This window comes from Camarhynchus parvulus, chromosome 19, assembly GCF_901933205.1.
Source record: "Camarhynchus parvulus chromosome 19, STF_HiC, whole genome shotgun sequence".
Taxonomy (NCBI): domain Eukaryota; kingdom Metazoa; phylum Chordata; class Aves; order Passeriformes; family Thraupidae; genus Camarhynchus; species Camarhynchus parvulus.
The window spans coordinates 5889814-5910784 of NC_044589.1; the positions used below are offsets into that span (position 1 = coordinate 5889814).

The following is a 20971-nucleotide window of genomic DNA, read 5'->3' on the forward strand; positions in this document are numbered from 1 at the left end:
ACTATAACACAAAATAACTATCCTGAGGAATGTGAGCCAGCAAGGAAACACAGAAAGCTCTGCCTGGGAGCTGTAGGAGGATGCTCAGGAAAATACAAACACAGCACCCAACTCTTGTACATCACACAGAACCTCTCCATTTGTACAAAAAACAGCAGAAACCACCTGCACGGGAGATGAGGATGTCTTTGAAAACAGCTTTTCCCTTTTCCCCCCTCTGGTCCTAAAAAAAACATCTCAAAACTAAATTTTCTCTTTATTTTTCAGCAGAAATAATTCCTCTCAGAAACCTGAACCTGGCCCACATCACTGCCAGCCCCACAGGTGTTTTAGGATGGGCAATTCCTGCCTTTCCATAGGCATCAGCAAGGAAAACATGAAATTTAACAAGCCTGCTGGGATGGGTTTGACAAGGCTGCCCTCTGCTGAGAACAGCCCTGAGAGGAACAAGTGAAAAAATAACAAACCAGAGAAGCAAGAGCTAGAAAATGTTTGATCTGGGAGTTCCAGAATCCAGGGCAGAGCTGGGGATCCGGGTGTTTTAACTGGACATTGCATATTCGCTATTTGCACAGCAGCCTTGGGTCAGGTTTGGTGGTTTGTTTTGTTATGGTTTCAGCATCCCAGTGAAGTGCAGACAACATTTTAACAGAGTTCCAGAGCCATTATTGAAATGGCACCTGTGATTCCCTGCATTTTGTAATGTTTAATGTTTATTTCTAATGACTGCAACCACGGAGGAGAAAGCCCAGCCACCCCACTGGAGTCAGCGTCAAAATATTTCACAAGACACTGCTCAACAATAGAGTTCCAAACTTGCAGGATGTCCAAACACCACCTAAAACATTAAAAAACCAGAATCCCAATGATATCAGCAGCTGTCCCCTCCAGGGAGACAGACATGTGGCAGTCCTCCTCTTGTGCACAGCGTGGCATTTTGCCCAGAAACCTGAGATCCTCACCCAAAGCAGGTGCCACAGCCTGCAGCCAAACCCAGCCAGGCTGCCCTGACACTTGACACTGACATTTCCCATCAAGCTCCCCCAAAAGTCCTGTGCAGCAAAACTGGACCCAGCAGCAGGCTCGGGCTTTACTCCTGGAGGTGGTGTGGAAATACATCCAGCTCATTGCACTGCTGAAACAATCCAGGGCTGCATCCAGAGCTCCCTGCTGCAAAAAGTGGGATGGAGAAGGAGACATTTCATACAATCCATAGGTTTGGTTGGAAGGGAACTTAAAGAGAATTTTGTTTCAGCCGCCTGCCATGGGCAGGAACACTTTCCACTATCCCAGGCTGCTCCAAGCCTTGTCCAACCTGGCCTTGGACACTTCCAGCTTCTCTGGGCATCTTCACACCTGGTGAGAGAGAGCTGGGGAAGGGTCTCTGCCTTCACTGCACTAAATAATGACAAAATCCTGGCCTCAGGGCCATTGTGCCTGTGGTCAGCAGCCTCTGGAGCAGCTGGGCTGCAAAGTACTGGCAACAGCCTGGGGATTATTGTGGGGCCTCATGCAACACCTGGAATAAGAAGAGGTTGTGTCACACCCCGTGTCACCATGTGCTCCAGTGGGTGTTGGAGGGGACAAGCCCAGACGGAGCAATTTGGGATTCAAAGCTGGTGCAATCAGTGCCCGCAGGGCGTGAGGGACCATGGCGGGAGCTCCTTCTCCAGGGAATCTCCAGGGAATCTCACTCGTCCCTCCGTTTCAGAGTCAAAGACACAAATATTTTATTATCTCCAGGAGTGAGCCCTGACAGGCCACGTAGGGAAACGTTTCAGCACCCACCGAGGTTGTCTTGACAATAGTATTTCTGGTTTTATTCTACACAGAAACCTCTGTGTGGACCATCCTCATCCTTAGAAACCCTGGGAGGGATTCAGTCCAGGAAAGCCCCGGGCAGAAGGTGTGCAATGGGGGCTATAGAGGCCCCGGTGCCCCACACATCAGTTTGTGTGTTATGAGAAAATGAGGTTTTATTAACCTCAATCCCGAATTTAACCAAGAACCATAGATTATTAATCCAGTTCATTTAACTATTAATTCTATTCATCTAATGTGAAATCACCGGGTTTAATTATTTATTCTGAGGGTTCTGCTGGGGGTGTCCGTGACACGGGAGAGGCCGGATTGAGCACCGACCATCCCCCCCGTTCAGACAACCCCACCCCGACCCCGCGCTCCCCTCACGGCCCGCTCTGAGGGCAGCGCCCCCGCCCCCGCCTCAGCGGCGGGGAGGGGCGGGGCTAGACGGAGCGACAGGCTCCGCAGCCAATGGAAGCGTGGCTAGTGCACCAACGAACCAATGAGAACCAGGAAGCCTTGGCGGCGGGAGTAGCCCGGATGAGGGACAGGCATATTAGCCAATAGAAATGCAGCACCGCGCCGGGCGGCCAATGGTCGAGCCCAGAGTGTTCTAGAAGGGGCGGGCAGGAGGCGGAGCCGCAGTGCCCCGCCCCGCCCGGCGCAGCCCAGAGCGGAGCGCAGTCATGGCGGTGAAGGCGCTCAACCCCAAGGCCGAGGTGGCCCGTGCCCAGGCCGCTCTGGCCGTCAACATCAGCGCGGCCCGCGGGCTGCAGGACGTGCTGAGGACCAACCTGGGCCCCAAGGGCACCATGAAGATGTGAGGGAGCCCCCGTGCCTCTCGCCGCGGGTGGGGTTGGGGGGGAGCACGGCCTGAGGGGAGCGTGAGGGGAAGCGGCGGGGGCCGCGAGGGGCGGAGGGGAACAAAGGCGGGAGGGGTGCGCGGCTGAGGGATGGGGAGGGAGCGGCTGGGCCCGCGGCCCCGCACGTGTTTTGGGGCCGGGGCCGGGGCCGGGGCCGGGTGGATGAATGGATGGGGAAGGAGCGGGGCGGGCCCGCGGCCTCACACGTGTGTTGGGGCCGGGGCGCTGCTCACCCGGCCCGTGCCGCCCGCAGGCTCGTGTCGGGCTCCGGAGACATCAAGCTGACCAAAGATGGCAACGTGCTGCTGCAGGAAATGGTGAGCTGGGGCTGGTCCTCGCAGGGGGTTTAGGGAGGGACGAGCGCCTTTGGGTGAGGGGGAATCGCGTCCCCCCTGCCCCAGCCACCCTTATCCATTGAAGCAAAATGGGCCTTGGGAGGAGGGTGAGGAAATAAATGCAGGTTAAGACAATTCTGTAAAGAAAATAATGTTAAAAATATAAACAGAATGAGTAAATAATCAGCCAAAGGAGTAGGAAACCAGTTAGGGTAAACCATTAGAACATCATCTTCAGTTCTTTATTAGCTGATCTCAGATTTTCGTTTGCTGTACCACTTAACTGCTCATATTCTTATTTTTGTCTAGCAAATCCAACACCCCACGGCCTCCTTGATAGCAAAAGTAGCAACAGCACAAGATGACATCACTGGAGATGGCACCACCTCGAACGTCCTCATCATTGGAGAGCTCCTAAAGCAGGCAGATCTTTATATTTCTGAGGTGTGTATGCAGTGTTTCACTTGTAGGTGGGCAAGTTAAAACCTTCACTAGGACCCCTCAGTGTTTTGGGGTTTTTTTTTGTTAAATGTTTAGTAGGGGTGGAACATAAATACATTGTTCTGCTTAAAATGAAAAGTTGTAAAAAGGGGGGAAATCTAGAGGGGGGGACTTAAACCCTGTTCAAAATTGAATCCACTTATTGTGGACTGTAGCTTTCAAGGTTTTGTGTGATACCTGCTGTTACTTTGTTTGGTGTGAGTCAAAACACTTCTGGAGTGTTTGGAAGGAGCTCCTCCCTGAGGGCAGGTAAACGTGGATATTGCACAGCGAACACCCAAGTGTGCTTTGTAGCTCCCTTGGTTTGAGTTCTGTGCTAAATTAATCTGTGCTTTTCCTCTGCATTGGAAGGATTTGCATTCCTTTTATATGTATTCAGAAGGACAGAACACATGGCCTGGGTAGCATATTCCCTGTGTTTTGCCATTCCATGGAATGTTGAAACCACAGGTTCTGTTTGTGGAAGAAGAACCATTTTGCCTTCCATTGTTCAGTGATCTCTCTTCCCTTGCCTTAGGGTTTGCACCCTAGAATAGTAGCAGAAGGATTTGAGATTGCCAAGGAAAAAGCACTTGAGGTTTTGGATCAGGTCAAAGTGTCCAAGGAGATGGACAGGGAGACCCTCATCGATGTTGCCAGGACATCCCTCAGGACTAAAGTGCACGCTGAGCTTGCTGACATCCTGACAGAGGTGAGTGTCCCTGTCCCCTCTGCCTCTGTGAGTGAAGAGATCCAGCTGTGAAAGTGCTGGAATTATAATTGCAAGTGTGAAAGGTGTGAACTTGCACTTTAAAAGACTGATGGTCATTTTTGGGATGTTTCCCTCCCCTGTGCTGCAGGCTGTGGTAGATTCTGTCCTGACAGTCAGAAAACCAGGGGAGCCCATTGACCTGTACATGGTGGAAATCATGGAGATGAAGCACAAATCAGAGACAGACACAACGTAAGTCAGGAGCATCCTTGGGCTTCAGTTTAATGGGACCCTGAGCTTTGAGGAGCCTGAGGGGGTTTGGTTTCTCTTTAGGGTGTCCTAAAGCTACCACTGGAAAAGTTGAAATACAAATTTCAGCCATAAATATCTTGGCAGAAGTTTCTCACTCACTGAATTGATTCCTTCATGAAATTACCAAATAGCAAAGAGCAACACTGGCTTAACAATGTTGGATAAATATTATTTTTTCTTAGTGTCTGTGGCTTGATGATGCTTTAGGGTTGGCATCTGTTAAATACAAAGCAGCATTTGATAAATGGAAACTGGGTAGTGGATTGGATATTCCATAGGATTTCCATTTCCCTCAGTGCATGGATGAATTCTGCCCTAGCTTTCCTCAGTAGCTGGTGCAGTCAGACACCATGCCAGAGCAAATTCCTTTTTTTCCACTGAGCCTGGTGTGCTTTTAATGGGAATGAGCATGCCCTTGGAAGGGGAACACATCACCCAACAGTGCCCAGGCAGTTTGGGTTGGAGCAGTTGCACTCTGTGCACTCCATGGAATCCTGTATTTGTGTCCATGGACACCCAGAGTGGTTTTTAACCTTGCAGGCTGATCAGGGGGCTGGTGCTGGATCATGGAGCTCGCCACCCTGACATGAAGAAAAGAGTGGAAGATGCTTTTATTCTTACCTGCAATGTGTCTCTGGAGTATGAGAAAACGTGAGTACACAGCACATGCTCGTGTCCTGAGGACTTTGATTTAAAATGTGCTTAAATACCAACCAAGACTGTGAAGGGGAAAGGTGATGCCCCTTCTGCAGCCCTTTTGGAAAAGATGGTGGGTGAGCAAAACTATGAGAGGCAGAGCTTCACAGTGGTTTTTATTTTGTTGTGTTTATTTCAACCTTTACAGAAAGGTTGAAAGTCCTTCCTTTCTTGGGCACAATTTGCTGTTGTAGAGCAAACACATTAATAGGCAGACACTTGAAACTGAGAGAACTCTGAAGTGGAAAAGCATTGAACCAGAGAGCAGAACATCAGTGTGGGTTGGAGGGACTGGTTTGCTATGAGTTGATTTCTTCAGAATGTTACTGAAGGGCTCATTCCTTATGCTCAAGTTTATTTCTACAGCAGAGAGGAAGATTTATCACTGCTTTTTTGTGGTTTTTTTTTTTCCTTTCAGAGAAGTGAGCTCTGGATTCTTCTACAAAAGTGCTGAGGAGAGGGAGAAGTTGGTGAAAGCAGAAAGAAAGTTCATTGAAGACAGAGTCAACAAAATCATAGAGTTGAAAAGAAAAGTCTGTGGTGACTCAGACAAAGGATTTGTTGTGATCAACCAGAAGGTGAGATGAAGAGAATAACTAAAAATTATTTGAAATGCCAGAATTAGCTAAATTTAGGCTGATACTTCTGAATATAATGTGCAGTTCCTACTTGAGATCTTCTTTGAGGAAGAACTTCTAAGTGTCAGAGAGAGAGGAGGTGTTTTTAGCTTTGTCCTTATGCTGATGGTCACTTTGTGTTTGCAGGGAATTGACCCATTTTCCTTGGATGCCCTTGCCAAAGAAGGAATAGTTGCTTTGAGGAGAGCTAAAAGGAGGAACATGGAAAGGTCAGTTTTGGGGGGAGGAGAGGATACAATAATCTGCTCCTCCAAACTGAGACAGTTAAGTCTGGCTTAAATCCATCTTTAAAGGCTTGACTAAAAATTCCACTTCAGTCTGTGCAGCTCTTCTGGTGTAACTCAGGGCAGTTTGGACAAAGTGCAGAAAGGGCAGTTTGAGCTCTCAGGATGCTTTAAATGCAGACACCTACAGAGGAGCCTCAATTCTACAGTTTTTAAAAGAGCTCTTCCATGAACAAAACCAAACTGTTGCAAGCCTAGGCTTAAAATACTGCACTTATTTGTGACTTTGGGTTTTATTGAACATAAAGCTGAGCTGTGCCTGTTCTCTATCAGACTGACCCTGGCCTGTGGTGGCACTGCCATGAACTCTGTGGAGGATCTCACTCCTGACTGCCTGGGACACGCAGGGCTTGTCTATGAGTACACCCTGGTGAGTGACCAAGTGTTGGAGGGTAAAGCTGGAGTATTGAAATAAAACACTTAAAATCCACTTGGATGTGAACATCTGCCTGGATGTTTGCTCCTGTCATAGGCTGAGAAAACAGAAATAAAGTTCTGCTGCTTCTCATCACTTCTTGAAGTGCTGTCAGTGCAGAACCCAACCTGAAAGCATCCAGGTTATTAATTTATGTCCACAAATTGCTGAAGCAAGTGGCTGACAAACCTGTTTTCCCCAGGGGGAGGAGAAGTACACCTTCATTGAGAAGTGTGAGAACCCCCGCTCGGTGACCCTGCTCATCAGGGGCCCCAACAAACACACGCTGACCCAGATCAAGGATGCAGTGAGGGATGGGCTGCGGGCTGTGAAAAATGCCATTGAGGATGGTGAGTGCCCTCCCTGTTCATCATCATAAAGATTTGTAGAAACTCATCCCAGAATTAGGGAATTATGTATCAGCTCCTATGATTCCTGCTCCAGTCCAAGCCTGAGCTCAGGATTTTATAGTTCTGTGATTGATTACTCACCTGTTCAGGTGCAGGGTATGGAGGGAAGACATCAAACTGCACTAAAAATATCCAGTTTAAACTGAAATAGGTGATGTTCCCTTGCAGGATGTGTGGTGCCAGGAGCAGGGGCACTGGAGGTGGCAGTAGCCAATGCTCTTGTGAAACACAAACCCAACGTGAAAGGAAGAGCCCAGCTCGGAGTTCAGGCTTTTGCTGATGCTCTGCTCATCATTCCTAAGGTAAAAGGAGTTCTGGGTGATAAATTGACTTTAAAGCACACACAGACTCAGTGCTTTTTCTGCTGGAGGGCTCTGTAAACAGCAGAGTGAAGTCAATCCCTCTGTTCTGTGCCAGGTGCTTGCTCAGAACTCGGGCTACGATCCCCAGGAGACGCTGGTGAAGGTGCAGGCAGAGCACATGGAGTCGGGGCAGCTCACTGGGGTTGATCTCAACACTGGTAAGGACTCCCTCAGCCACAGGCTGATGCTCCAGTAAGAACCTGGCTCAGCTCTGTAGCACAAAGGGCTCTGAGTGCAGAAAGTTTTATCTTTATTGATAAAAAGCTGCACAGAAGCCTTGGCAGTCAGGCTGCTGTAGTTCAGTGTGTGCTGATTTGAGGTTTTTAGAGGATAAGGCACACAGTTGGATACAGTGAGGGATATCAGATGTCAGCCAGCAGAAAGTCTCTGTGTGAACTGTTTTTTTAAAGGCTCTTCACTTCTGTTGCAGGGGAGCCCATGGTGGCTGCAGCAGCTGGAATCTGGGATAATTACAATGTCAAAAAGCAGCTGCTTCATTCATGGTAAGGCTGGCAGGATTTCACTTGTAACATTACTCTGTGTATGTTTAGGTGATGTAAAACTGGGGATCCCATGTACAGGAAGATGTCTTGAAACACAAAAATGAAGCTGACTTTGGCAATTGTAACAAATATTTGCTGTTTCGCTGTTTCCAGCACGGTGATTGCCAGCAACATTCTCCTGGTGGATGAAATCATGAGAGCTGGGATGTCCTCCCTGAAGGGCTGAGCTGGAGCTGCTCCCTGTGGAATTTCTCCAGGGACTCCAGCCCAGGGCCCTGTCCTTGGCTGTGGTGCATGTCCCAGCACCAGGAGTCACTCTGCCATGAGGGGCAGCCCCCTTGGGAACACGGCCACTCAAAATCTCAGCAACTTAATCAAAGATTTGGCTCTAAAAAGGAGTTATTTATTTTTGATTTCACTGAACTGTGTGGCTGCAGTTGCTTTCCATTTTTACCCAATAAACTGTTCTGTTCTGTGCTTTGGGTGTCTGTTCTTTAAACCTTCACATTCTGCAGTGGGGGCTGCATTCCTGAGTCCTGCTTTTGGCAATTTTGTGAAATTACTACTCAAGACTTTAGTGAAATTACAGCTACTGCTGCTCTGAGAAACAGGGTGGGATCAGATCTGGAATTTGTTCAGTAAATTAAAAAACAGGATTAAGGTAATCACTTAATAGTTTTGTACTTGCTTATGAATAAAACTGAGTTCACTGCAGAATGGCTTGGTGGGGGGGTGAAGGACCTGTTTTAAGGATTGGATTTTTAATCGTGGTGCTTCTACATTAAAGTATTTATGGATAACGAGTGCCAGAGCAGCTCTGGGCAGAGCGTCCAGTGCTTTTGTGGCAGGGGAATGGAACGATTTTCCCTAAAACCAGCGGTGCTTTGTGTTAAGAGGAATCTCCTTCCTCTGTCACACGAAACCTTACAAACCCCCCCAAAGACCCCAAAAAGCCTCCCTTGTGTGGAAGGGTGGCGGTAGCCCCGGTGCCCGGCAGTTTAAGCCGCGTGTGCAGCCGGGGAGGGACAGAAATCCCCGTTCCTACAGAGCCGATGCCCCGGAAGCGCTTCCCGAGCCCGCAGCGCCTCCGGGTCGGGCCCGCGGTTCCTCCGCGGCTCCGGGATGGGAGCGACGGCGGGGCTGGTGCTGCTGTGCTGCGGGCTGCTGGGGGCTCTGCGCGGTGAGAGCCCCGAAATCCCCCCTGGCACCCCTAAAATCCTCCCCTGGCATCCCCAAAATTCCCCCTGGTATCCCCAAAATCCCCTCTCGGATCCCCTGGCATCCCCAAGACTCCCCCCCGACATCCCCCTCCCGGAGCCTCTTGCTGCTCCCCCAGCCGGGGATCGCTCCCTTCCCGAAAATGGGATTTTAAATGCTCTGAGCTGTGCGGACACCGATCGCTGTCACCCCTTCCAGCACACGCAGGGACGTCCCGTCACTATCTGCGCCTCGCTGATGTTTAAAAATGAAACTTGTGCTGAATTTGTCCATTTTCAGCGCTCGCAGAGGACGGGAGCATGGTGCAGCTGCCCGGGGGCACCTTCCAGATGGGATCTCTGCAGAGGATGGGCGAGGAGGTGCCCGCCAGGGAGGTGACAGTGAAGCCCTTTGCTCTGGACAAACACCCGGTGACAAACAGGGACTTCAGGTGAGCCTCGGGTGGCTGTGGGGAGGGGCAGGGCCAGCTGTGGTGCCAGCTGTTCTGGGGCTGGTTCCTGGCGTCTGAAAGCCAGTGCTTGGGTGCTCGTTGGGAAAAAAATGTGTCTGTCAATAGGAAATCAGTGTCACAGGTGCAAGCTGAGCCATCGTGGCAGTGTAGCTTGCAGACATACTTTTATTTCCTTTTTTTTTCCTTTTCCCCTCTCTTTCCTCTTTTTTTCTTTTTCTTTTTCATCTCCTCCTCTTCCTCTTCCTTTTTTTCTCCTCCTCTTCTCCTCCTCTCTTTTTCTTCTCCTCCTCCTCCTTTCCCTCTCCTCTCCCTATTCCTTCCCTCTCTTCTCTCTCCGCTCTTCTCCTCTCTTGTTTCTCTCTTCCCTCTCTTCTCTTCCTCTCTTCTTCTCCTCTTCCACTAACAGCAGCCACAGGTTTTATTGGCTTTTAAGGGATTTTTTCTCTCTGCACTTATGGAAACCTGAGTGCAGGCTGAGTTTCCCTGCACAGGTGACATAAAAGCTATCAAATCTGTGCAAAGATGCACACTGGACTGTTTTATCTGTTAAATCTAAATTAAACCATCTGGAGCTGGGGGGATCTGTAAGTTTTGTACCTTCTGCCTTGCTCTGAACTTGTTGCACGAGCAGATTTGTGAGGCAGAGCTTGAAGAACTCTTACCCAGAGCATGTTGTGTTTATGCCAGGGAGTTTGTTAGAGAAAAGAAATACAAAACAGAAGCAGAAGCATTTGGCTGGAGCTTTGTCTTTGAGGATTTCGTATCTGAAGAGCTGAAAAAAAAAGTCACCCAAAAACTGGAGGTAAATCTGAATCCTATGATTAGTTTGGTGTTGCTTTTTCACTGAGGTGCAGTTGCCTCTTTGCAGAGCCTGCTGTTCTCAGAGGGTTTTCTTTAATCTGAGGTTGTTTTGCTTTTGAACCTCAGCAGGATTGAGCTGGGGTTGATTCATGTGCTCCTCTGTTTCCATGCTCTGTGAGCTGGCAGTCTGGACTTCAGGGAGCTGGGAGGACGTAAAATGTATTTCAAAGTACTTCAATAATCCAACTTTAATATAGAAAAACTGAACAGTATGAGCCTCTTGATCTATTCTCACTTTTAAAAGCAGATGCCTCTGCTCTGTGGGAAAGCAGCATCCAAATGTCTGTGATAACCCAGCTCAAACTGCAGCATTTCCCAGACTAACACACCCTGCTGTGGGACAGTGTCACCAGTCCACCTTTAATCTTGGTGTCATTTCTTCCCCCAGTCAGCCCCGTGGTGGCTGCCCATTGAGAAGGCTTTTTGGAGACAGGTGAGTAAAATCCTGGTGTGGTAAAATCTTGGTGTGATATAATCCTGGTGTGGTAAAATCCTGGTGTGGTGACTCCTCTCCATGCTGGTAGTTCGTGTGTGTTGTGTGTGCTGAACCTTATTGACTAAAAAGAAGTGAAAAACCATTTTCCATCCTTTCATCTCTTCCACCCCTTATTCCCTTTGTAATGAAAACTGTATAAAATTCATTCCCATCTGCTTCAATCCCTCCCAGCCCTCAGGCCCTGGCTCCAGCATCAAGGACAGGCTGGATTACCCCGTGCTGCACGTGAGCTGGAACGATGCTCAGGCCTTCTGTGCCTGGCAGGGGAAGCGGCTCCCGTCGGAGGAGGAGTGGGAATTTGCTGCCAGGGGAGGACTGCAGCGTACGTAGCACAAGCTCTGAGCTGTTCCCAAAGCAGGCATGGAGTGGTGTTAGTTCCACCAGATCCAAACCTCCCTCCAGGGATGTTCTCAGATGTTGATCTGGGGGGGGTTTGAACCACCTCTTCTGGCCTGAGAGGGTGGTAATATTAATAATTAATAAAATAAATTAATAAAACTTCAGTGTCCTAAGCTGAGTAGAAAAGGACAATCTTAAAAGCCTGGCTGGAGTGACTCAGGGCTAACAAGTGTCTTTTCCTCCCTGGCAGAAAGGATGTATCCCTGGGGAAACAAGTTCCAGGCAAACCGTACAAACCTGTGGCAGGTAAGGTCCTAAAAATCATCCCATCCATGCTGGGCTAAAAATCATTCCATCCATGCTGGGCTAAAAATCATCCCATCCATGCTGGGCTGTCCTCAGGGAGGGTTTCACTCAACCACTGAGTGAGGGTGTCCTGGGAAACACTGGGGGTACTGAAACTGAGCTTCTGAGGGGGTGTAAAAATACCTTCAGAGGGAGCAGGCTCAGCCCATCTTCCCTGGGAAAGCAGGACTTTACTGCTTCTAAAAATTCACCCATAAATTTGTTTGAAGAGGGAACTTGGGACAACTTCAGGTTGATCTCTTTTGTGCAACATAAATTGCCACCAGAGAGTTATTTGCCTACTTGGAGTGTGGCACAGCCCTGTGAGGAGCAGGATTTGGGGTTGTTTCTGGGGTGGTTCTTTGCTGGGAGTGATCTCTGTTCCCCCAGGGTGATTTCCCTCGGGGGGACACGGCTGAGGACGGCTACCACGGCGTCTCCCCAGTGACAGCCTTCCCTGCCCAGAACAGCTACGGTACACAGCACCCTCACCCTGCTTTGGGGATGGCATCTGCTCCCTAAATTAATGTTAATTATCAAATCCTGGAGCTGAGCAGAGTTTAGATGTGTGGGATCTGGAGTAGAGGAAAAGCATCGATGGTTGGTGCTGGAGTTGGCTGAGATGCACCTGCTGCACCTCAGGCACCAAACCACCTCCTTTTAATTAAAACTGGGTTGTTTTGCAACTCAGTGGGATGTAAAAAACTTCCAAGGACGTTTTCTGGCTGCCATGTCCTCATGCACTGTTTGAAATACAGTGAGGAATTTCTTCAGCCTCACCATTAAACCACACTTTTGAACAATCCTTTGAATGTTGTTCCCCCTCCCATATACCAAATTTACATTTCTTGCACACCTGCTCTCCTAATTCTGATACAAAACCATCTCAGGGCTCTATGACCTGCTGGGAAACACCTGGGAATGGACAGCATCAGAATTCCCAGCTCCAGGAAGGGCATCCAGGGCTCAGAAGATGCAGGTGCTGAGAGGAGCCTCATGGATTGACACTGCAGATGGCTCTGCAAACCACAGAGCTCGTGTCACCACCAGGTAGGTCTGGCCAAAGCCCAGGTGCTGCTGCACAAGGATTTTCTCTGGGTTGGTTTTATTTTAAAAGATGTTTTTTTTTTATTCCTACATGATTTTTTGAGAAGCATTTGGCAGAGCACACTAGAAATATGGCTAAAACTACCCCTGCTATAAATCCATTCCTAAATGCTTCTCAAATCATGTTTTCCAGCAGGTATTAATAATGAAATGTTTTTCCCTAAGTTACTCAGGGGAATTGGAAGATGTTTCTAGGCTGTTCTAGCAGATCACATTAGGGTTGTAAGTGTTGTAACATATCAGGGATATGTGTAACAAGGCAGGATCCCTAATTTTGGGTCTCTCTTGCCCTGTGAGGATGGGGAACACACCAGACTCTGCCTCTGACAACCTCAGCTTCCGCTGCGCTGCCAACGTCCCACCCGTGCCAGCCTGGAAAAGCCAGAGCAAATCTGAGCTCTGAGGGCTCCCTGGGAACACCTGAGGCATTTTCTCCTGTGGAGATGAACAGTAACCCCCAGCTGTCACTTCCATTAAACCCCAATTGTTTCTAAAATTAAAAATAATTTCAGCCTTTTCAGTGCTGGCATGTCTGGGTGGGATTAGTGATTGGGAAGGCAGGAAGGGGGGTTTGTCTTTAGTGTCCTTTTGGTGTGGGAGATGCTCTGGCTCTCCTGTTGTTGTCCATGTAAAGCAGAGGGATGCATGTGTGGGACTGGGCCAGAGCTGCTCTGACCTCCAGCCCCAGTGAGGGCACACCCAGAGCCCCCTGTGCCCATCAGGGTGGGGCTGCCAGGGGGGAAGTGATGGGGGCACATAATCAGTCCCCATTCCCTTGGGAAATCACAGCTTTGGAGCAGTGCTGGGCCTTCCCAGAAGCAAAACAAGGCACCTTGACTGGCATTTGAGCAGTGACAAAATGATGTGTGTGACAGATGTGTGTGACAAACCAGTGCCCTACCTCTCCCAGGAGATGTAACAAGCACAAACTCTCTGAGCTCTGCACCAAACCTGACCAGGAGCCTTGACCACAAGGGTGGGCAAGAACACTGCTCAGAGATCCCTCATCCACCTCCAGCTGTCCCAAAACAGGCACTGCAGGTGCCTGAGGGCTGAGCCTTCCCCATGGGGAGCTGCAGCTGGTTCTGGCTCTGTTAAAGGTGGCTTTTCCAAACCCATTCCTCCAGTGAGACACACCCCAAGAGCAAATTATTTCCTGGGTTTGTATTTGCACCAGTCCTGAGCCAAGTGAAAGAAAATTTTAAAACCCCAGAAATCACCATTTTGTTTTCCAAGATTTTACTCGCCTCACTGTGAGCCAAACCAGGGGCTGGGGCAGGGATTAGAAGAGCCCCTCCTCGGTGGCCAGGGTGAGCAGGATGGCCTTGCAGGTGTTCTCAAAGAGGGCAGCTCTGTTCTGGGCCTCCCCCTTCTTCACCCAGTGGCGGTAGGTGCGGAAGGCACAGGCATCGATGAGCTTGCGGACGGGCTTGAGGGCGTAGGGGTCCCTGACCACCAACTCCCTGGTCACTGACTTCACCTGCCTGTACTGGTAGTAAATCCTCACCGAGGCCAGCACGGTCAGGCAGATCACCTGGGGCACAGGGAACAGCCTGGCAGTCAGGGGAATGCTCCCACAACAGCCAGGAATTCCTACAACAACCTGGCATTCAAGAGAATTCCCACAACAGCCTGGAATTCCCTCAACAGCCTGGGATTCAGGGGAATCCTCCCACAACAGCCTGGCATTCAAGGGAATTCTCACAACAGCCTGGGATTCAGAGGAATTCTCCCACAACAGCCTGGCATTCAGAGGAGTTCCCACAATGGGGTGGTCCCAGTGCATCACCCCACGTGGGGGAGTCAGGAGGGAGCTCAGTGCCTGGCACAGTTTAGTTTCTGCAGGGCTGACAAAGGGCAGGGGCTCATGCCAGGGAATCACAGAATCACAGCATGGTTTGAGTTAAAAGGGAATTTAAAGCCCATTTTACTCCCTGCCATGGGCAGGGATGTCTTCGCCTATCCCAGGTTGCTCCAAGCTCTGTCCAACCTGGCCTTGGACACTTCCAGGGATGGGGCAGCCACAGCTTCTCTGGGAAACCTGCCAGAGCCTCTGCACCCTCACAGCCAAGAATTTCTTCCCACTATCCCATCTGACCCTGCCCTCTGGCAGTGGGAAGCCATTCCCCCTTGCCCTGTCACTCCATCCTTTGTCCAAAGTCCCTCTCCAGCTCTCTTGGAGCCTCTTTAGGCAATGGAAGGGGCTCTAAGGTCTCCCTGGAGCCTTCTCATCTCCCAGCCGAACTCTCCAGCTCTTTCAATGATATTTTTTGGAGGTGAAAGGCAGTTTCTACCCTTCTCCCTTAACTCATGAGGGAGCGCTTGGCCTGCCCAGGCTGCCACATCCTCCCAAAACCCATCCCCATCAGCCTTACCCGACCCCCAGTTTCTCCCAAACCTATCCCTCTGCCGGCTCCTGCAGCTCCCAGCCTCATCCCCACCTTGAATTTGCGGAAGGGGCTGAAGTGCCGGACCTCCTCCACGTCGTACTGCTGGAAGAAGGGGTGTGCCAGCGCCTCGCCCGCCGTGTACCGCTGCCGCGGGTCCACCACCAGGAACCGCGAGATCTGCAGGGGGAGCCGCTCGCTCTGGGCTATCCCAGGACTCTGCAATGCCCCCTCCACTCCAGGTTTTCCCAGCCCGAGCACCTACCAGGTCCTTGACGGTGTCGGAGCGGTCATCCCACTCCGGGGAGCCGAAGTGGTAATCGCCGTTCATGATCATGCGCAGCATCAGCATCTGCTTGCGGTGCCAGAAGGGCGGCGAGCCGGCCAGCAGGGTGTACATGATCACCCCCGTGCTCCACCTGTGGGCAGCCCACATGGAGCCTCCAGCACCCCTGTGCCACCCCCAGGCACCCAGCTGGCTCTGCACCCCAGGGGAAAACCAGCAGGGAATCTGGAAACACCTGGAGAACCAGCAGGGAACTGCCCTGCATGTGCCTGGGGAGGGGGGCTGAGCTGAGCTGAGCTGGAGGGAGGTTTGAGCTGAGCTGGTGGGGAGTTGTTCCCTGGAGGATGCAGGAGGATGCCTTGAGATGGAATATTTGGGCCTTGCAGAAATTTTTAGGGAAGGGAGTGAGGCTTGGAGATGCCAGCCAGGCTGGATGAGCTCAGGCTGTGCAGTGCCAGGTGTCCTGGCTCAGACTGGAGAGGGGATGAAATGGCCTGGTGTGTGTCACAACTCTGACCACTGCAGCCTGAAGCCACCAGAGGTGGTGGCAAAGTCCCTGCAGAGCTCTGGTGGGCTGCCCTGAGCTGGCTGCTCTCTCAGGGGCTGCACAAGGTGTGTTTAAAAGCCCCATGTCTTGGAGCTCAGCCTAATTTAACTTCCATGAACAGAAAGTGTTGCTTTCCCTCCCACAATGGGGCAAAGTGAGGAGATGGGTTTGTCCTCAGGCTGCTTCATCCCCTGTTCTGTGCCAGAACCCCCTGGTGACCCAGACAGCCCCTCAGAGCCACCAATATTGGCTTTTGGTGCATCATTTCATTCTTTCCAAACACTCCAACAGGTCCCCATGGGCACAACTCTGGCCATGCCTCAAACCACGTGTGTGTGTTTAGGGAACAGCTTCTCACTCACATATCCACCTCCTTCCCGTAGCCTTGGTGCTCATCATCCATGGAGCACTGCAGGATCTCAGGGGCCAGGTAGCCAGGAGTGCCACAGATCTCTGTGGGGACAGGGACACAAGGCAGAGCATCAACCCAGGTGCCATTCCCACCCACCTCCAGGCAGCCCATGGTGGCATCTTTGCAGGGATGGTGCTCACAGGGAGGAATTGCATCTCACTGGTGATTTTTTGGTGAATTATTGTGGCTAAAAAGTGAGCAAAAAAAGAATTATATGGATGCTTGTGAGAGGAGATGCTCGTTGTTGGGTATGTGGCTCTTTGCATGTAGGAGTTGGGGGAAACAATGGGGCAGTATGTGGATGAGGTAATGGGGATCAGCTGGAGAAAAAGGAAGTGGAATGGATTAGGATGGTTTTCCTAAAGAGCAGCAACTTTTTCATGGCAAGGAGAGAGGTGTGGAAGCTGTATGCAGGCAGAACTTGTGTGTGAGGACAGCAAAAGGAGCCAAACAGCACCAATTTGCACCCCCAGGTGACACTGGTGACAAGGAGAGAGTGAGGCTGGAAAAACTCACCAGCCCAGCATCCCCCCAGCTCACCAGCCCCTTACCTTTGAGCTTCTCATTCTCATTCAGCTGGCAGGAGAAGCCAAAATCTGTCAGCTTGATGTTCATGTCATCATCCAGCAGGATGTTCTCCGGCTTCAGGTCCCGGTGGACGATGTTGATGGAGTGCAGGTACTGGATCACTTCCAGCAGCGCTCGCATGATCTTCCTGGGGATGGGGACAGCTCATTCCCTGTCCCAAACACCCACTGGCACCACCATCCCAGGGAAGGGGACAGGGACAGGGCACAGGGACACAGCCCAGGGTGCTGTGCTCTCCCCTCAAACCACGCTCTGCTCTTGCAAGGTGCTTTTCACCCCTCTGCACCTGGCCTTACCTGGTTTCTTTCTCACTCAAGGTGACTTTCTCAGTGAGGTAGTCAAAGAGCTCCCCTCTCTTCATCCTGCATAAGGGAGGGGACACAGAGTCAGGCAGAGGCTGAGCTGCAACAGCAAACCAGCCCTGAGTCCCTGGGGAGGATCAGTCAGGGGTTTGTGCCCCTTAACAGCCCAAAATAACTTTCGTAACAAGGGGTAAAAGTGCCTTGATATATATTTCAGTAAAATATCAGGCAGAAGGAGAAGAAGCTGTGCCAGGTTTTGGACAGAAACACAATTGTTAAGGTTGAAAAAGATCTGTAAGATCACCAAGTCCAACCACCAAAGATGGGGCAGGGATGGGGCTCTCCCAGTGCCATCCCACTCCTCTGACATCCACTGCACTGTCCTGGCATTGAATATTGTGACTTTGCAGACACCCTGGTCCCACTGAGCATATAAATAACCCTCAGGGATGCGTGACAGCTCCCACCAAAGGTTACAGGGAAACCCGAGCAGTGCTGAGCCGCTGACAGAGGGAAAACAGTGCTGGCAGCAGAGCTGCAATGAGCTTGCAGTAATTGGGGCTTGATTCTACCTTAACGGCTGCTTGTCCCTCCGCTTTGCCATTTTTGGGCCATAAAAAGCTGGGACCAATCTGCAGAGAGGGAGTGGGCCCAGGGTGCTGAGCCAGCTGGTACTTACAGGTCAAACACCAAGAAGAAGAAGGTGCTGGATTCATAGCTGTCCTTCAGCTGGACTGTAATAAAGCACAGGGGCTGTGAGCACAGTATGAGTCCATCAATGGACTAAAAATCTGATTAAACTGCTAATTGAGTTAATGAGGAGCTGATCTTCACAAGTGTTGTGCTTGGGAGACAACATGGGGGGCACTGCTGGGGTGTGTGTATGGAGGGAGAGCAAACAATGCTCCGAGCAGGTGCCTGGCATCATCCAGGGATTTCACCCCAAAAACCCTTCCTGGGGGCTGGTTTTGGGGTCCCCTCTGCCCTGAGGAACACACAGGGCAGAAATTGCTAATTGAGTTAATGAGGAGCTGATCTTCACAAGTGTTGTGCTTGGGAGACAACATGAGGGGCACTGCTGGGGTGTGTGTGTGGAGGGAGAGCAAACAACGCTCTGAGCAGGTGCCTGGCATTTCACCCCAAAAACCCTTCCTGGGGGCTGGTTTTGGTGTCTCCTCTGCCCTGAGGAACACACAGGGCAGAAATTGCCCTTGAGGGGATGCTCAAGGTCTGACTTACTGACGTTGGGGTGGCCCGAGACCTTGCGGAGGATGTCGATCTCCTTGGTGGTGGCTTCGCGCAGCTCCTGCACCTCCTTGGGGGAGATGTTCCCCGCCGTGATGTCGATGATCTTCACAGCATATTCCTGCCTCGTGGTTTTGTGGATGCACCGCCGGACCACGCTGCTCACCCCCCTGCCAGGGACAACAGGGACAAAAGGGGGGGTTCCATCCCTGCCTGCCCAGCCACCGGCACCTGGGCTGGCTGGGATTTTCATGCACCAGCGGGTCTCGCTCTGTCACCCTGTCTCGGTGGGACAGAAGGTTTTGAGCTGATGGAAAGTGCTGTTCCATGCTATTTTTAGCCCCATGCTGCTGTGGGCCCTGTTTGTATCAGATTCCCAGGGAACACTGTTCCTATCTGGCACTGGGGGATGTGAAACCAAAACAAGCCGCTTGCCAAAAATAAAGCTTTACCTGCCCAAAACCTCCTTTGGCTCATATTTTTCATAAAACTCCTTGGATGAGTTCCAGTCTGGTAGATCTTCTTCCTTGGTCATCTCTGGCTCCTGTCAGGCAGCACTCTGGGCTTGTCTAAGAGCAGAAAGGAACTGCAAGGAAAAAAGAGCCAGGATAGGCACACACTGCCCCCAGAGCTGGGATCATCAATTCCTTATGGAAGAAAAACATCGAGGAGGAAGGAAGAGAAGGAAGATCCTGGACCAACCAAAGGGGGTGTTTGGCTGCTTGGAAACACCAAGCTTTGCCCTTGGGATGCTGCAGAGATCCCACTGGGAACAGGAGAAACCCCACTGGATTCCCTCATAGCCTGGCTGTCCCCAGGGGCAGAAGCAGCCTGGCTGGGACCAAGGCTTTGGGAAATGCTGCAGCACCCAAAACCTCATCCCTTCCCTGTGCCCAGCTCACAGCAGCAGCCTCCAGAAACAGCACCCCACACCAACACCACCCCAAGTGGAATCTGGAATCTGCCCCTGTTGTTTTTCTCTTTCAATTCCTTATTATTTTTAAGCAGCGAGAGGGGCTGGGTGGGTCAGGGTGCAGGTGGGGACACAGGGACTGGGGACAGTGGGAGCTGAGCCAGCGTGAGGACAGAAGCTCAAAGAACTCCCTCAGCCACTCCGGTGCAGCTGCCAGCAGCCTCCACAACTCCTGAAAGGCTCTTGTCCCATTTCTTTTTCCTGTTTCAGGCTTGGAGGGATTTTTATGCAGCTTGTTTCTGTGCCCATACACGGAGTCCAGGCAGTTAGGATGGAAAGCAGTTCTTACAAGCCTAGGCAGCAAAACTGTCCCTTTGGGGTGACAGTTTGTTGCTGGGGAGGGGACAGAAGTGGGCAGGAGATCCCCAGTTCTGTGAGCTCCGCTTTGCCCTCCTCTCAATAGCTCTGCCAGGGCACTGGCAGCTCTAAATACACTTAAATCTCATTAGCAACATGTTATCTGTCCTGACCTGGTTTTAAGGACCAAAGTGTGTTTTGGTGACTGGCTGCTGCTGCCAGGGATGTCTAAAAAGGACTGAAGCATTTCTAAACAACCATGAGCTTAACTTAAAAAATTTTAGTTGTTGGAAATACTGTGAATAATGCCAAACCAAGCTGAAAACACAAAGGAGAGGTAGGACCAGGAAGTAGAGAAAATAAAATATCTCTGAGGTGGGAGGGGGGAGGTAATCAAAATCTGATTATTTTTGAAAATCCAAGTCCTGGGGGATGGTGCTGTGGGGAAGGGCTGGGGAAGCATCCACGGAGCACTGCCTGGAATCTGCGTGCTACCTTCTCCTGGGTGGGAACAACCCGGGAGTTTGTTTTAAAAACCCTGGAACTATAAAAGCAGCAGGTGCAGGGCTCTAGGGAAACTCTGGGTTCATCAGCAGAGTGCAAGGGGGGTCCTGAGGGGATTTTCTGCCGGGAGGAACGCTGAGGGTGAGGCGCTGGGCATCGCCCCCGGCCCGCAGCTGGGAGGATCTCTGAGCACAACAAAGATTAAAATATCAATCGGGATAAACCCACAAAGCTCAAGGAAAAGCAAGCTTTCATGCCGGCAGGGGAACGCGGCCCCTCTCCCTCAGCCGCGGGGCGCTCCAGCGCCGACCCTCCGCCGCTGACCCGGAGCCAAAGAACGCTGAGCACGGGAGATTCCCGGGGCAGGACCCCCCTCACAACCCTCCCTCAGCGCCGCCCGCTCCTCACCTCGCTGAGGGCAGCGCCGGGCCGGGCCCGGGCCTGGGAGCCGCCGGGAGCCGAGCGCTCAGGGCCGGCCGCCGCCGCCCGGCCCCGGAGAAAGCGCAGCGCGACTTGGCAGCGGCGGGAGCCGGGCGGGCATGGCCGGGCCACGGGCAAGGGGGGGCCGGGGGCCGCCCCGGAGCTGCTGCGGAGCTTCCCCGGTTTAACCCTTCCGCCGCCGAGCACGGCCGGCCCCGGCTCCTCCTCCCCGGGGGCGTTGCTGTGAAGCCGCCGGGAGCTGCGGCTGCCCCGGGCACGGGGAGGCTCGGCCGGGAGGGGCTGCGGGACGGGCTGGGAACGCGGAGCCGGGAATGGGAACGGCGGGAGGGAGCTTGAAGAGCAGCCGGTCCCAGCGCTGC

The 20971-nt window shown here is 51.6% G+C and overlaps 3 protein-coding genes and 2 non-coding genes across 6 annotated transcripts; 4 read left to right on the forward strand and 1 right to left on the reverse strand.

Annotated features, from left to right (window-relative positions):
• Positions 1 to 2438: 2438 nt before the first annotated feature.
• On the forward strand, positions 2439 to 8290 carry CCT6A (chaperonin containing TCP1 subunit 6A). Its single transcript, XM_030962831.1, has 14 exons — positions 2439 to 2623; positions 2920 to 2983; positions 3311 to 3445; positions 4020 to 4193; positions 4342 to 4445; positions 5046 to 5156; positions 5620 to 5779; positions 5966 to 6048; positions 6397 to 6493; positions 6741 to 6888; positions 7117 to 7250; positions 7366 to 7468; positions 7741 to 7813; positions 7967 to 8290. The coding sequence occupies exons 1-14, from the start codon at positions 2490 to 2492 to the stop codon at positions 8037 to 8039; spliced, it is 1593 nt and encodes a 530-aa protein (XP_030818691.1). The 5' UTR covers positions 2439 to 2489; the 3' UTR covers positions 8040 to 8290.
• On the forward strand, positions 3765 to 3896 carry LOC115911790. The gene has a single exon (XR_004061288.1). It is a non-coding gene; the product is annotated as a small nucleolar RNA SNORA22 (small nucleolar RNA).
• Positions 4803 to 4939, forward strand: LOC115911789. The gene has a single exon (XR_004061287.1). It is a non-coding gene; the product is annotated as a small nucleolar RNA SNORA15 (small nucleolar RNA).
• Positions 8291 to 8518: 228 nt separating the features above from the next.
• Positions 8519 to 13191, forward strand: SUMF2 (sulfatase modifying factor 2). Its single transcript, XM_030962815.1, has 9 exons — positions 8519 to 8993; positions 9311 to 9461; positions 10170 to 10284; positions 10732 to 10776; positions 11011 to 11161; positions 11429 to 11484; positions 11914 to 11998; positions 12414 to 12573; positions 12928 to 13191. The coding sequence occupies exons 1-9, from the start codon at positions 8936 to 8938 to the stop codon at positions 13031 to 13033; spliced, it is 927 nt and encodes a 308-aa protein (XP_030818675.1). The 5' UTR covers positions 8519 to 8935; the 3' UTR covers positions 13034 to 13191.
• PHKG1 (phosphorylase kinase catalytic subunit gamma 1) lies at positions 12599 to 20814 on the reverse strand. 2 transcript variants are annotated; one of them, XM_030962814.1, is made up of 10 exons: positions 20580 to 20814; positions 18850 to 18966; positions 18392 to 18567; positions 17832 to 17886; positions 17147 to 17212; positions 16814 to 16977; positions 16213 to 16303; positions 15283 to 15436; positions 15072 to 15197; positions 12599 to 14164 (listed from the first exon to the last, which is right to left on the reverse strand). In XM_030962814.1, the coding sequence occupies exons 2-10, from the start codon at positions 18930 to 18932 to the stop codon at positions 13913 to 13915; spliced, it is 1167 nt and encodes a 388-aa protein (XP_030818674.1). In that variant the 5' UTR covers positions 18933 to 18966; positions 20580 to 20814; the 3' UTR covers positions 12599 to 13912. The 2 variants fall into 2 exon arrangements, with proteins under 2 accessions (XP_030818674.1, XP_030818673.1); XM_030962813.1 differs by having other exon boundaries at positions 12600 to 14164; positions 18850 to 18983.
• Between the last annotated feature and the right edge of the window lie 157 nt (positions 20815 to 20971).

Bases quoted from the DNA above. Each gene is read 5' to 3' on its own strand.
- CCT6A (XM_030962831.1), top strand. From the start codon at position 2,490: ATGGCGGTGAAGGCGCTCAACCCCAAGGCCGAGGTGGCCCGTGCCCAG. The intron at 2,984-3,310 runs GTGAGCTGGGGC...ATTTTTGTCTAG, and splicing joins ACGTGCTGCTGCAGGAAATG to CAAATCCAACACCCCACGGC. The intron at 4,446-5,045 runs GTAAGTCAGGAG...TTAACCTTGCAG, and splicing joins AAATCAGAGACAGACACAAC to GCTGATCAGGGGGCTGGTGC.
- SUMF2 (XM_030962815.1), top strand. From the start codon at position 8,936: ATGGGAGCGACGGCGGGGCTGGTGCTGCTGTGCTGCGGGCTGCTGGGG. The intron at 10,777-11,010 runs GTGAGTAAAATC...AATCCCTCCCAG, and splicing joins AGAAGGCTTTTTGGAGACAG to CCCTCAGGCCCTGGCTCCAG. The intron at 11,485-11,913 runs GTAAGGTCCTAA...CTGTTCCCCCAG, and splicing joins ACCGTACAAACCTGTGGCAG to GGTGATTTCCCTCGGGGGGA.
- PHKG1 (XM_030962814.1), bottom strand. From the start codon at position 18,932: ATGACCAAGGAAGAAGATCTACCAGACTGGAACTCATCCAAGGAGTTT. The intron at 16,978-17,146 runs GTAAGGCCAGGT...CCCCATCCCCAG, and splicing joins TTGAGTGAGAAAGAAACCAG to GAAGATCATGCGAGCGCTGC. The intron at 15,198-15,282 runs GTAGGTGCTCGG...CTCCCCCTGCAG, and splicing joins CCGACACCGTCAAGGACCTG to ATCTCGCGGTTCCTGGTGGT.